This window comes from Carassius carassius, chromosome 13 (genome assembly GCF_963082965.1).
Source record: "Carassius carassius chromosome 13, fCarCar2.1, whole genome shotgun sequence".
NCBI classification, from domain to species: domain Eukaryota; kingdom Metazoa; phylum Chordata; class Actinopteri; order Cypriniformes; family Cyprinidae; genus Carassius; species Carassius carassius.
The window spans coordinates 30,281,435-30,294,461 of NC_081767.1; the positions used below are offsets into that span (position 1 = coordinate 30,281,435).

The following is a 13,027-nucleotide window of genomic DNA, read 5'->3' on the forward strand; positions in this document are numbered from 1 at the left end:
TGTTTGTAAAGTGCCCTCTCTTGAATGGTTAAAAAATATATACCTAAACAATAGGTGATGCAAAATGATATCCTAAAGCACATGCTGCAAGTACGATTTAGGCAAAGAGCTTCTTCTGTTTGAAGTATGTGTCAAACCTGTGCTGTGCATAGTCCTAGGGAAAACCAAAAAGAGATAGAGACAGAAATGAGGTGGAATGGCCTTCAGATCAGTGATGAACACAAGGGATTTGCTCTGTATACATACTTCTGTTTGCTGTATACATAACTATGATGCTGTTTGACTGAGCTCTCAGAATTTAGGCGTATTCATCTGTTTTTGGGGAATTGACAAATAACATGGCCGTGTAACTACATATGAATGAATATTTATATAATTTAGATTCTGTACTGTACTGGCCATAACTGATATGTAATTTATTTTATTAATCATCAAGCAATAACGGTCCTAAAAAAATCTTTATACAAGGATTAAAAAATATGTAATATTATGAGATTTAAAATCTGTTTGTGTGTGTTGTGATATAATTTTATTTTTCCAGATTACCATGTATCCAAACTCGATTTTGGAGATCTTGGCTTGAATAATGGACCACAAACCCCAGAGGAAATGAGACGCAAGGGCAAACCTGTTTGTGTGTATGTGATTTTGAGACAAACAGATAGAAAGGTAAGTTAACCTAAGTAAAGGTTAAAATTCATCAAACGGTACACAGTAGCACTTTTCGCATGTTATGTCAATAAAAGTCTGATAGTAAATATGATTCATACCGGTTTGCCTCAATGATCATGACCTCTTCTATCCTGGCTTGGTCTGCAGGTGCAACACTTCCCCTTTCTGACAGATAGTGTCTGATAAAATGTAACTGAAAAACAAGCCACAAACAGGCTCAAAATAATATTCATAGGAATATCTATTTTGTTTTGATATTTAAAAAAGGACTGATATTTTCCCCTGCCCTGTGACAATTTCACTGATTTCTACGAATTTCTAAGGCTGTTAAATATTTACATTGTAAGGCTGTTGACCTCTATTAAAGTTATTGTGATAACCTTTGACACACTTTTTATGTCACATCAGTTCCAAAACGTTCCGCTAGATGACAGCATTACCAAACTACATGTACATCATGTCCAACACAAAATATAATTTATGATGAGGCTGTATTGCATGTGCATAAGAAAAAAAGTATTAAAAAATTGTATAATAATAGTAATATGGCATATTATATTGATCCTCAATTTTACTTTCTGTCCTGTTTTTTGGATTCGTACAACACACTATCAATATAGACTAAAATGTTTTCTTTCAGTTGATCATTTATAAACTGACCTTTGTTAACAGTTGTTTTTTTTTCCTTGTCTCATCTTGTGTAATATTAAGGTCATTAATGAGAGGCAGTACTCTAGTGGAGCATATTGTGACTCACCTGCTGTTGTCTGTTAGGGTAATTCTCCACCTTTGCCTTGTAGAAGGGCCACTGGTCATACGTGTAGTCATATATCCATTCACAGAAATGATTCCCAAAATCGAAGCCTCTACACTCAGAGCAGACCAAATTCAGAGTTCATCCGAGCTGCATTTATTAAACTATAAAATTATAAGCACATGTATGTTATATAGGGTAGTTTTACCTGTAGTTATAGCTGCTGTATTCAAAATCAATAAGCATTAGTTTGTCAGATGAATTCTCCTGGCCATCCAACATGAGGATATTGCCTGAAGAAGAAGAATGATTTTATAGGTTAAAGGTTAGATATGTTGCATAATGCAACAACACAAACAGTGACTAACAGACCCGTATAAAATCATTAGATTAGGCAGCTGCCAGGACTCTTGAATGTGTGCATGAATGTAAATGTGAGACTGCTTACCTTCTTGTACGTCATTATGACAGAACACCACTGGAGAGGGAGTAGCTGCCAGCAGTGACCTGACAGAGAGAGACGACACATGGTTAAGTGCTACTTTATCATATTGCTCTTATAAACCTGCTTTTAGAATGATTGTTTTCATTGTTTAAAAGCCCATTGAACAAACAGAGCAAAAAATGGACAGGAACACACGCACAACACTAGACAAGCACCTAATTCAGAGAAAAGTTTCTCAATCACACGTGTGTGTGCGTGTGTGTGTGTGTGTGTGTGTGTGTGTGTGTGTGTGTGTGTGTGTGTGTGTGTGTGTGTGTGTGTGTGTGTGTGTGATTGACCAAGCAAGCTGAGTATGCACAGAATGCAGCTTCCTGAAAGTGCCCAATAATGATGCCTGGAAGTGGGCTTAGGTTGCTAGCATACAAAGACACACACACAACTGTTCAACAGTTTTAGGGAGAGTAAGATTATTTTTCTTTGAAAGAAATAAACACTTAGTACATGTTAGAATGATTTCTGAAGGATCATGCGACACTGTCACACAGTTATTTTAAATTGTTTTAATATTTCACAATATTACTGTTTTACTTTTACTATTTTTATCAAATAAATGTAGCGTTTGTTTACATGAGAAACTTAAAAAATAACTTTCAAACCCCAAACTTTGGACTGGTAGTGTATACACTTAAATATTTAATTCAATGATCATGGCCATTCTCTGTTATCTGGATGTTAAAGTATCACAACATGCCTTCCATTCACCTTTTCAGATCTTTTTATTTATACATCATCTTTTCTCACCTCAGATTTTCCAGTTCTGCAGGAAGATCATATTTAGTTAGCTTGTTAAATTTCTTGATGTGAGCTTCACGCACAAATTTGATTGTTTTAACTTGTTCCATGTACCTGTTCAGTAGAACAAAGTCATTTCAACACTGATCCCAAATTGCCTATATAAATAAATACACACAGCAAACATGATAAACCACCATCTGCTTATTTTGAAATATAATTACAAAAACATATTAAGATTTCTAACACTAGCTCAATTCCGTTATCTGGGGCACATTCTTTTATTCTTTAGATAAACAAAGTAATTCAAACTTGTATTTTTCTGGGTTACAATTGCAACAAAACATGTCGGTTTAAAATGGCTATTCCCAAACAGCCAAACTCGTTGGTTCAGCCACTGTTTCTACATCTTAGTATTAGCTAATGTTTTGATTGTTAAACAGTTTTTAAGTATGAATACTACTCTGCATATTCTGGGATAAAAGCATGCAGTTAAAAAAATACACAGGACAGTGTGAGACTTTTACCGGTCAATGGTTCCAAACAGCCATTTGGGTTCCTTGTTGAACGGCATTGCCATCCCATGGAATCGTGCCATTTTACTGGCTATTTCAGCCGAGATCTCTGGGAACCCCAACTGCTCCGTACGCAAGCGATTACTCTGTGGAAGAAATTTACCACTCTTTGATTATGCATACAGAAATATTTGGAATGAGACATATTTGATCTATAATTAAGGCATGCAAATTTCTTGGTAGCTTTACTGCATTGGTCAAGTATAGCTGTGTTTAAAGGTTTATTTTAAACCATGCGTATATAGGATCTGGGATTTTGATTTAAGACTCACGGGCAAGTACTGCTCTAGACGGCCTTCTGGGAAAATGCCATAAAGACGTGGGCCCAACTCTCTCTCTGCTAAAATGGCAAACATCACACTTTCCAAAACAAGAGAATCCACTCCCTGTTTGTGTGAACACAGAGACGCACATGGGCAAACATGTATAGCATGATTAGATAATTAAATGACATCAGGGAATTGAGAGCACTGGGCAATAAATATCTTGCCCAAGATTTAGACTCATAAACTTATCAGCTTTTGCAACAGCATATTTGGTCTACTTCACATTTAATATGGTCAGGGAGGCACACCTGTAGAATGGCCCCGTAGATCCGGAGCAGAACTCGTCGAGGTTCGACCCCAGTGGGCTGAACATCAGTGGGTAAACTGCACATGTACAGCAGGTTACTGAGTCCTCCACTGTGTGCACAAAAAGCAGTATTTCACTTTATGCCCTCCACTGCGTGCACAAAAAAAATCTAGATTTCACTTTATTTCTATGTATATGTAATGTATGTCTCTGTATGTATGTGTGTAATATAAATAATAATATAAACACACACGCACACATAAATTACATACACTATAATGTATGTATACACACACATACTATAGGAAAAATATAGTTTTTATTATTATAAATATATGAAAAGTTAAGTGAAATCATTGTGAAACCTAAATATCTGTAAGTTCTTTTATAAATAGTTTAAACACCTGACAATTTTGATCTGAAAGTTATTTTCCGATATAGCCTTCCATGATCCGGACAGAAAGTCACGGCACCAGCTGAACGCCCTCCTTCTAGTATCCGGGTCCACAGCCACGTTACGGCCATCCTGGTGGGATTCCGCTTCAGAGTCATCATCCCCGTTTACACCGCGGGGACTGGCAGATCTCGGATGTCTCTCTTCGGCCACCATCAGCGAGTCTCCGCCAGCAGCTCTGTCTGAATCCGCGTCATCCTCAACGCATCTGCCTGCTCTTCCAGCTCCAACGCTCATGTACTCCACATTTTGACCCGAATTCATGATCAAACGCAGTAGAAATCCAATGCTCCTAGAAAGTAAGAGAACCGAAACCCTAAGGAGATACACCTATCCGCCCCAGAAACGGCTTTAACAGCGTGAATAGACGCACATGCACCAGTCTCGAGCGCTCGCGATATCAGACACCGTTTACCGGGAAGAGAAACCACCGTTAGATGGAAAAAATTACTCGCTATTTTTTCCACATGACCTTTGCTTAACAGTTATATTAAATACGCAGAAGTATTATCAAACTGTAAAGGCTGCTGTGAATTAAATAAATATCTCCCCTCTCATCAGTTTTGAATACCGAGACACGCAACGCAACACATCTCTAGTACCGCCCCCTAAAAGTCAGAGCGCTGATAGGTCAGTTTCTTACACGACTACAATGAGTAGTGGGAAGTGTAGTTAATTTAGCACACTGTACGATATGTAAGTATTGAAAAGTTTTTAATAAAATCCATTAATTAATTAACTTCCACTGTAAATATTGCAAAATGCTTTTTTTAAATATAAAATTATGATTTGCCTTAGCAAAAATACATTAAACAATGGAATATGCAGGGGTGCACATGAGAGCACCTGGAGATCTGGGGTGCGTTTTCCAAAACCATAGTTGCTAACCTGAAATTGCATTGCAACCAACAAAGTTGCTAACTTTGTTTTGGGAAACGCACCCCAGGTTTGGTGCTCACACTGCACATAGCGTGACTAATTAAATATAAGTATAAAAATAGAACAATGATAGTGATAATATTATTATACTTTATTTCGTATTTTAAATTAAAAAATACACACAATGATAAATAGACTGTAATGATAATATTAGGCCTATATTTTAAGATAAAAAAGTGAGTATTTCATGAAAATACGATTATTTTACAGTAGGCAAGGCAAGTTTATTTATATAGCACATTTCATACAACACAAAGGTAATATATAAAAGGAATTAAAACAATTAAAATAATCAACAATAAAAGCAAGAAATTAAACATTTTAAAAGATTTAAAATGAATTTAAAAAGTTAAGAATAAAAGATGATGATACATAAAATACATTGCAATGCTATGTATACAATACAATGCTAATTTTATGATCCGCTCTTACAGCACTATTTGCAGTGAAACATACATTCACGCTGATCTTCAAATGAAATTGTCAGCAAATATTTTGTCTGTGCAGGAAACCCCACGTCCTAAAACGACCTTCATATCTGGATTGCAGCACACAGTGCTCCCTGCATTACTCACATCCACCACAGTTTCTACTCTTACTGTTTCAGCACCAATCACTGAACAGCTCCTCTGAAGCAGAACGAGGGTTCATGGTCCAACTAAATGATGCTTTATGATTGTTACCTGCTATGAGCAAAAATGCTGTGCTTGATAATAAATCTGTCAGTTTTACATTTGCACAATCATATGTTTCATATGAACAGTATGTGCATACTTATTTTATAATAGTAATATTGAATTTACAATAATTTACGTTATTCTCAGGTACTTTAAAGAACATATGTCCATATGCCATAAATAGGCTATAGCCTACGTCCAAAAATTTATACATTATAGTACCATGGTACTTTCTAGTTATTTTTGTGTAGTTTAAATAATTTACTACTAAGAGAGAATGAATATCATTGTGTGCTTAAGCGTATAAATTGGCTGTTAAATAGGCTTTTGGCGAGTTATTACATGATTGGTTTTAGAGAGCTGAAAGCATATTAGTTGATAGAGTGACTGTATTGACTGAACGGTCCTGTTTCGCCAGAGGCCACCGAACCTAACTGCAGTCTCTACAGTCACTCTGTGTTCTGCCCACTCGCAACATCGTGCTGCAAAATCTTACGTAGCTCTTGCACGGGATTCGGAGGCCGATTATTGAGTAGTTAACGAGCTAACTATTTCAAAAGAAACACCATCGTTAATCCTCTAGATGGCGCTTGGCAGCTCAAAAAACAAATCCTCCGTTGAGACGCATTTAAGGTGAGACACTGCAGGGAAAAACATAGTTTTTTCAAGCACCTGTCATTTTTGAGATTTTGGGCTTTTTGGTTTTTCATAAAGTGCTTTTCAAACTAGTGGAAGGAAAACATCCAAAAGACACTGTTAAGGATCTCTTTTATACCACTTTATCTGTTTGTGTCAATAGATTTCAATTACAATAAAAAAAAAATTCTCCAACACTGAGCCATAAATCTCCACTTCAGTAGCACTTAAACACACCAAACTTTAAATTTTTATTCCTGTCTATATTGTGAAGGTTTTTACAGAGGGATTTGTTCATATATATTTTCCTTGATTATATACAACATTTTATTCCCCCCAAAATTGTGAAAATATATTGTTTTCTTGCTGTTCAAAGTATTTTCTGAATTATGGAGTGACAAAAAAAGATACCCAGAATTCCCTCTGTAAAAACATTTGACTCCAATATGTCAAAATAAATTAAACAAAAATGTGAAAACTGACTTCATAGTGTTCAGATTTTTGTAGGCTACTAGAAATTTATGCAAATTAGCGCATATTTCATTAAATAATGCCTCATTTGCATATTTAAACATAACACTTTTGAAAACGTGTAATACAATTTTTTTTGCAATAATCAATGTAATCAATCAACTGGGTAAGTAAGGTGATAACTATTAGTTATTTTTTTTTACCCTATTCACCTGCAGTGTCTCGCCTTAAATCTAAAGTTTTTTTTGGGAGATATTTGTGTACTAAAAAGTTTAATAATTTTACACTATTAATTTCGTTAGTTTTAATAGTTTTAGTGCATCCGCACCTTGTAAACTTTATTTTGAGTATTTTATTTATAACTTCGCATAATCAAGACGAAGCATGGCGCGTCCATGTCGACCTGCGCAAAGAAAAGTAACTGTAACACGAAATATCAGGCTTATTCCAAAAAATGGGTGTTTTTTGTTTGAGACTGACAAATATGCATAAAAGTTTAATCACAATATTTCACCGAATTGCTCCTTTTGTCATCACTTTTAAGAAACAATTACTCGGAAGTGTTTTGAACTGGGTTTTATAACTTTATTAACTTCTATTAGCCAGTCTTTATGCTATTGGGTGACTTTTTTCGTATTAAGTTTATTATAATTTAATCACTATTCCTTGCGAAATTGTACATCCATAAATGTACATTTTCAAAGAAATATATTTAAATATTTATTATATAGTAGCTATATTTGAGTTAGCCTACATAACATAACTCAGAATTCAACTATCCTACTTGTGAGACTCTTCTATGTAATACATATTTTCAGAATCGCATGTATTGTAACCTTCTTAGAATCTTTTGTTTATTGTCTTTGTTTAAAAAAGAGGGGGAAAAGAGAAAAAGTATAAACAACCTCACCTGCCTTTACTTTTTTAATTAAATAATTTTTTTTATAAAATAACACACAAAACACTGTAAAATTTGCTGTTTATTCTCCAGGTTATTAAAATTATGTATATAATCTATTAAACAACTGTCATAATTACCTTTGGAAAGGATTGAAAAATCTTTAATAGCCTTTTTTTTTAAGCAGAAAAAGACACTCAGTTTGTGGAATGATCCCCTGGACAATAATTTACACCTTAATGAGCATTAACAACTTGAATCGACATTTAAATGAACAGTGATAAGATAATACATAAAAATTATTATTATTAATTCGAATTGACCCATCAACCTGACCAATCACAGACAACCTGTGGACCTCGTCTAAGCCACACCCACTTATAGGACCCGTTGAATGTTCATTGGCAATTTACCCGCTCGTTCTATTTCTATGAGATCCGTGCACGCGCCCTCATCAGCATCAGCATCATCAGAAGCGCGCAGATTACGCCAAACAGCGCACTGGTTCATCAGCAGGTGTGTGACTGAAACACAAGATTATCGATATCTATACATCGCCACCTATGTGCGTTCTGTATATCTGACTCTCATTTCTTTGGATCAGCGATTGGACCGTTTTGAGGGTTTGACTCCCAGCGGGCGTCAGCAGTCAGTGTGGCCGAATACGAGAGAGAAATTAGCGAGATCATATTTAATATCCGCTTCTCCAGCGTCTGTGGATGGGCTGCGGACATCTGCATCTGCAGTCTCTGTTTTTGAGTCACTGAGAAGATGGCGGACAGGGCAGAGATGTTTTCTCTCTCCACCTTCCACTCCCTCTCTCCTCCGGGATTCAGGTGAGACACGCAGTATTTCTCTCGAGTGTGCGCGGGGTTTCCTTTTCTTCTGGCATTTTTTGTTCCTATAAGCTCGTCATATGTGACCATCAGCGCTGTTTATGTGTCTGTGATGTCCTCAAACACATCCAGAGATCAGCATCAGCATCATCAACATCCGCGAGCAGTGATGCTCAGCATCCTTGTGTTATTGATGTGGATCAGCAATAACGCCCTTCTTAATGTTTTGGGTTTTTTTTTCTTGTCTTTTTTTCCTGGCACTAATTTAATGCGTATGTAAATCTATGCACTTATGTACATGAAATTAAGCGAAGGACAGATTATTGATTTTTTTTTTCTGGCATGTCATTGCCTGACGCATCCTCACTGAGGTAGTTGGCATATACAGGAAAGGCCCACGCCCTGTTGTGATGCTCATAAATGCATTTTAATATTTGATCATACATTACAGTGTTCCCATAATTGGGAACCCATAAATTCCAATGAACAGGACTTAATTGTGTCACGGAACTGCTTGTGATTTGCACATCATTATTGGTATTATTGTAATAATTACAGGAACATCTAATATATGTATTTATGTGTAATGTAAAGTGTTATCTTATTCTTCTTTCATTTGTTTCCTACAAGACCCATTCAATGGATTGTTTTTAAAAACATTTTTTATTGGCTAAGAGATGTTAATTAAGATTGAGTTTTGATGTGCAGTGCATTAACTTGGCTAGCAGATTGTTCATTCTTGGCATTTAAATGGATGAATAGTCACATCACATTTTGAAAACAGTGTATCCTCAGTTCTGTTTCATTGTAAAAATTGCAGTTGCTACTGTAAGGGGCCGTGAAACACAATATTCAGGTTTATTCAGACATATTAAATAATATATCTGACTTGAATACAAGCTGTTGATTTAGATTTCTAGTTTCCACATAAAGTTCATTTTTAGGTTATTTGACAAAACAATTTTTATAGTGTACTGTAGATAATCAAAGTGCTTTAAGCAACTGTCGGTGCATTATTTATTCACCCGTTATCTGCTACAAATTTGCTGAAAATGTACTCACCCTCAGGTCATCCAAGATGTAGATGAGTTTGTTTCTTCAACGTAACAGATTTGGAGAAATTTAACATTACATCTCTTACTCATCAAACGATCCTCTGCAGTTAATGGGTTCCGTCAGAATCCAAACAGCTGGTAAAACCATCACAATAGTCCACAAGTAAGCCACACGACTCCAGTCACTCAATTAACATCTTGTGAAGTGAAAAGCTGTGTTTTGAAACAAATCCAAAATTAAGATGTTTTTATGTCAAACTGTTGCTTCTGTTTAAATACAAGTCCTCTATCCATAATATTGTCATATAGACAGACAGAGAGACAAAACAATCGTTCCACCTTTATACTGAACTAAATTTCCCTCAGTACTTGTGAGCAGACCTAAAACATTCTTCCTGCAGAATGAATGAAAAGGTTCTGGTGGGTCAAATCACATGTCTGACAGTCAGACGATCTCAGGTCAAGTGTTGACCTTAGGTCACATGCTGGAATAAGTCTTTGACAGGTTTCAAAAGCAAATGTGATGGTTTTGTTGTCAGCTCAAATTGATGTACCTCTCTTTCTTTTTCTTTCCAGCTGTTCTTCTCTTAATGTACATTACTGTAATCCTTTTTCTCCTATTTGCTTCCCTTTTCAATGGAATTGTGGGTTTGTATCCTCTCCTTGTCCTCCCATAAACTTGTCATCTCTAAGAGTAGAAATAATGGACTGCAGTCTGCATTCTCTAATGCATCAGGATGATGTTTTAAGAGATAAACTCTGTCTCTCTCTCTTCAGATCGAAGTAGCATTACTGGAATGATAAAAAGGCTTTGCACATTGTAGACATTTGTACATTGCATTACATCTCTGTCTCTCTGTTTATCAGTACCAGGTTTAATGTGGATGATTGACATCACAAATAATTAGTACTATAAAAAAAAATTGGTTTGAATCAATTTTCACTTAGAAATTGCTAAATTTCACAAATAATTACAAAATGACATTACAAAGTAACACTGAATTAAAACGTGATTTTTTTAAAAGTTGTTAGACAGAAATAGTATTTTCATGTAAAACATACTCCAATAACCTTTGTTTTAGCTGCAACTTAAAAAAAAAACATATGATAAAATAAAAAAAGTGAAGCATTAGTACACAGAGGAAGGGATTTTCCCATTTCTCATATGGTGTGTGGGTTGAATTGTGGAATGGATTTTTACTGACCAGGGAGCATATCTGGGTTTGCGTGTGTGTGTGTGTGTGTGTGTGTGTGTGGTGTGTGTGGTGTGTGTGTGTGTGTGTGTGTGTGTGTGTAATACACATGGCTCAGCAGTACTCTTAGGTAATACATATTGTCTCAGGCCTGATGCTCTCTACAGAACCTGAAGGTATCTCAAATAGACACTGTATATGGACAGAATGAGACACACATAACACACAAACATACTAATGCAGTGAAGAATACACCCATGAAGCCTCTCCTTAAGCTGTTTATGTAAGTCTACAGCTGCTCTCTTTGAAATACAGAAATTCTATGAAAATGTTTGCGTGTGCATGCTGGAGCGGCTTTTGAAAATGAATGTTTTATGTTTGGCAGCAAACATCTGCTTGGTTTCAGTTAGAATATAACTGCTGGTTGAAAGAGAAGTCTGACGTAGTAGGTAAAAACAAAAAAGCAGTCGCCATGATTTCACTGTTATTACTGCAGTATACTTAGTAATGTGTAAATGACATACACCGTTCAGAAGTTTGGGGTTCATAAGTTTATTTATTTATTTATTTTAATGAACTGTTTTCTGTTTGAATATATTTTCAAATGTAATTTATTGGTGTGATGGTAAAGCTGAATTTTCAGCATCATTATGATCCTTCAGATCCTTCACATGATCATTAAAAAAAATCAGGTTCAAAATATCTGCATTTATTTGAAATAGAATTAAAATGCTGATTAGAGATACAGTATGGTCACATGACATAGCATCTGAAAATGTTTAGTGACCTACCTGTAATCTAATAAGTGTGTCTAATCAGAATATTGATTGTGGTGAAAGGTTCACCTTAACTAAATTTCAGCTGTTTTGCTGTGAGTCACCAGACATAATGTCATTATAGGAGAAGAGAAGCGATGTTTTGGCGAGGGCTTCTGGTCTGATGTCACTTATGATGCTCTTAGAAATGGTTTTTGAAGCATGAGCTGCTATAAAACATATCTTTGAATGGTGTAGTATGACTTAAATTTAAATTGACACCCTGCTGTGTTTGTGGCCAGATTCACTGAAGTTAAGTAAACAAATTGAATTTATACTTGATTGGAAAAACACTGTTTATGCACAATATATGTATATTACAATATTTGACCAAATGTGGCAGTCAACCAATTATAATCAGTTATTCTATAGATAAAAGTTCTAAATATAAATATTCACCCAACCCTAAAGAGACATATCAGTGGCTTTATCCTTTGTCCTTTCCCCTAAAATTTTAGCCAGTCTTTTGCAAAATCTCTCATGACTTGCCAAACTTTTGTCTTGCTCATTTCTCTCTCTCTCTCTCTTCCTCAATTACTGTTCTGTCTTTTCCTTTTCTATTCCTTTTCTCATAATTAATGGAAACACGTAAAGTCAAGTACTGTGTGAAAGTCTATACTGAGTTATACTGAGTTTCCTGTGGTTTTGCTTCATTAGTGTCCCTTAATTCTCAATTCATCTTCTTTGTCTTTTAGAAGCCGAACTAGGGGTGTTCAGTATTTACAGTGATAACATCGTAATTGTTGTTCTAATTATATGCAAGCTGACAGTATGTCACAAAACAACTTGAGAGTCCAAAAGCATTTACTGCATGATGAAGCTAAAATGCGCTTAGAATACCCATATAATTCAAGTTATGAAAGCATAAAATAACCCTGTATGTTTTTTGTTTTTGTTTTATATTTATAAGAAATAGTTCGTAGGTCTTAAACCCTGCTCCTGGGGACCTACTGTTCTGCAAAGTTTTTTCCAACCAGCTTCTGCACACCTGGCCGGTAACAAGTGATCCTGAAGACCTTGTTTAGCTGGTTCAGGTGTGTTTGATTAGGTTTGAATTCTGGAGGAAAGTGGGTCCCCAGGAGCAGGGATGAAGACATATGATATAGTTGAGTAATATCACACGATGTAGCCTAATATCGCAAGAATGCCGTTTTCACAAATATCAGCGTATGAGCGTGGTCGCGAATGATATTGATTTTAAACAGTTCAACAAATAAGTTAATACTGAGTGAGTTATATTTT

At 35.6% G+C, this 13,027-nt stretch overlaps 2 protein-coding genes across 5 annotated transcripts in view; one reads left to right on the top strand and one right to left on the bottom strand.

Annotated features, from left to right (window-relative positions):
- LOC132156316 (C-Jun-amino-terminal kinase-interacting protein 2-like) overlaps positions 1-13,027 on the top strand; it is a 51,915-nt gene that overhangs the window by 13,548 nt on the left and 25,340 nt on the right. Inside the window, exon 1 of one of the 3 annotated variants that reach the window (XM_059565277.1) lies at positions 8,293-8,722. The exons of the other annotated variants lie outside the window; for them this stretch is intronic. Coding sequence (XP_059421260.1) covers positions 8,658-8,722 — 65 coding nt within the window. The 5' untranslated portion in view covers positions 8,293-8,657. Of the gene's footprint in view, positions 1-8,292; positions 8,723-13,027 lie in introns of those variants that run through there. 3 annotated transcript variants of the gene reach the window in all.
- LOC132155719 (choline/ethanolamine kinase-like) lies at positions 34-4,875 on the bottom strand. Of its 2 annotated transcripts, XM_059564434.1 has the most exons (11): positions 4,216-4,875; positions 3,813-3,921; positions 3,511-3,624; positions 3,191-3,324; positions 2,673-2,777; positions 1,875-1,933; positions 1,635-1,719; positions 1,430-1,538; positions 771-865; positions 547-628; positions 34-154 (listed from the first exon to the last, which is right to left on the bottom strand). In XM_059564434.1, exons 1-11 carry the CDS (start codon positions 4,527-4,529, stop codon positions 98-100), a joined length of 1,263 nt encoding a protein of 420 aa, XP_059420417.1. In that variant the 5' UTR covers positions 4,530-4,875; the 3' UTR covers positions 34-97. The 2 variants fall into 2 exon arrangements, with proteins under 2 accessions (XP_059420417.1, XP_059420418.1); XM_059564435.1 differs by lacking the exon at positions 2,673-2,777.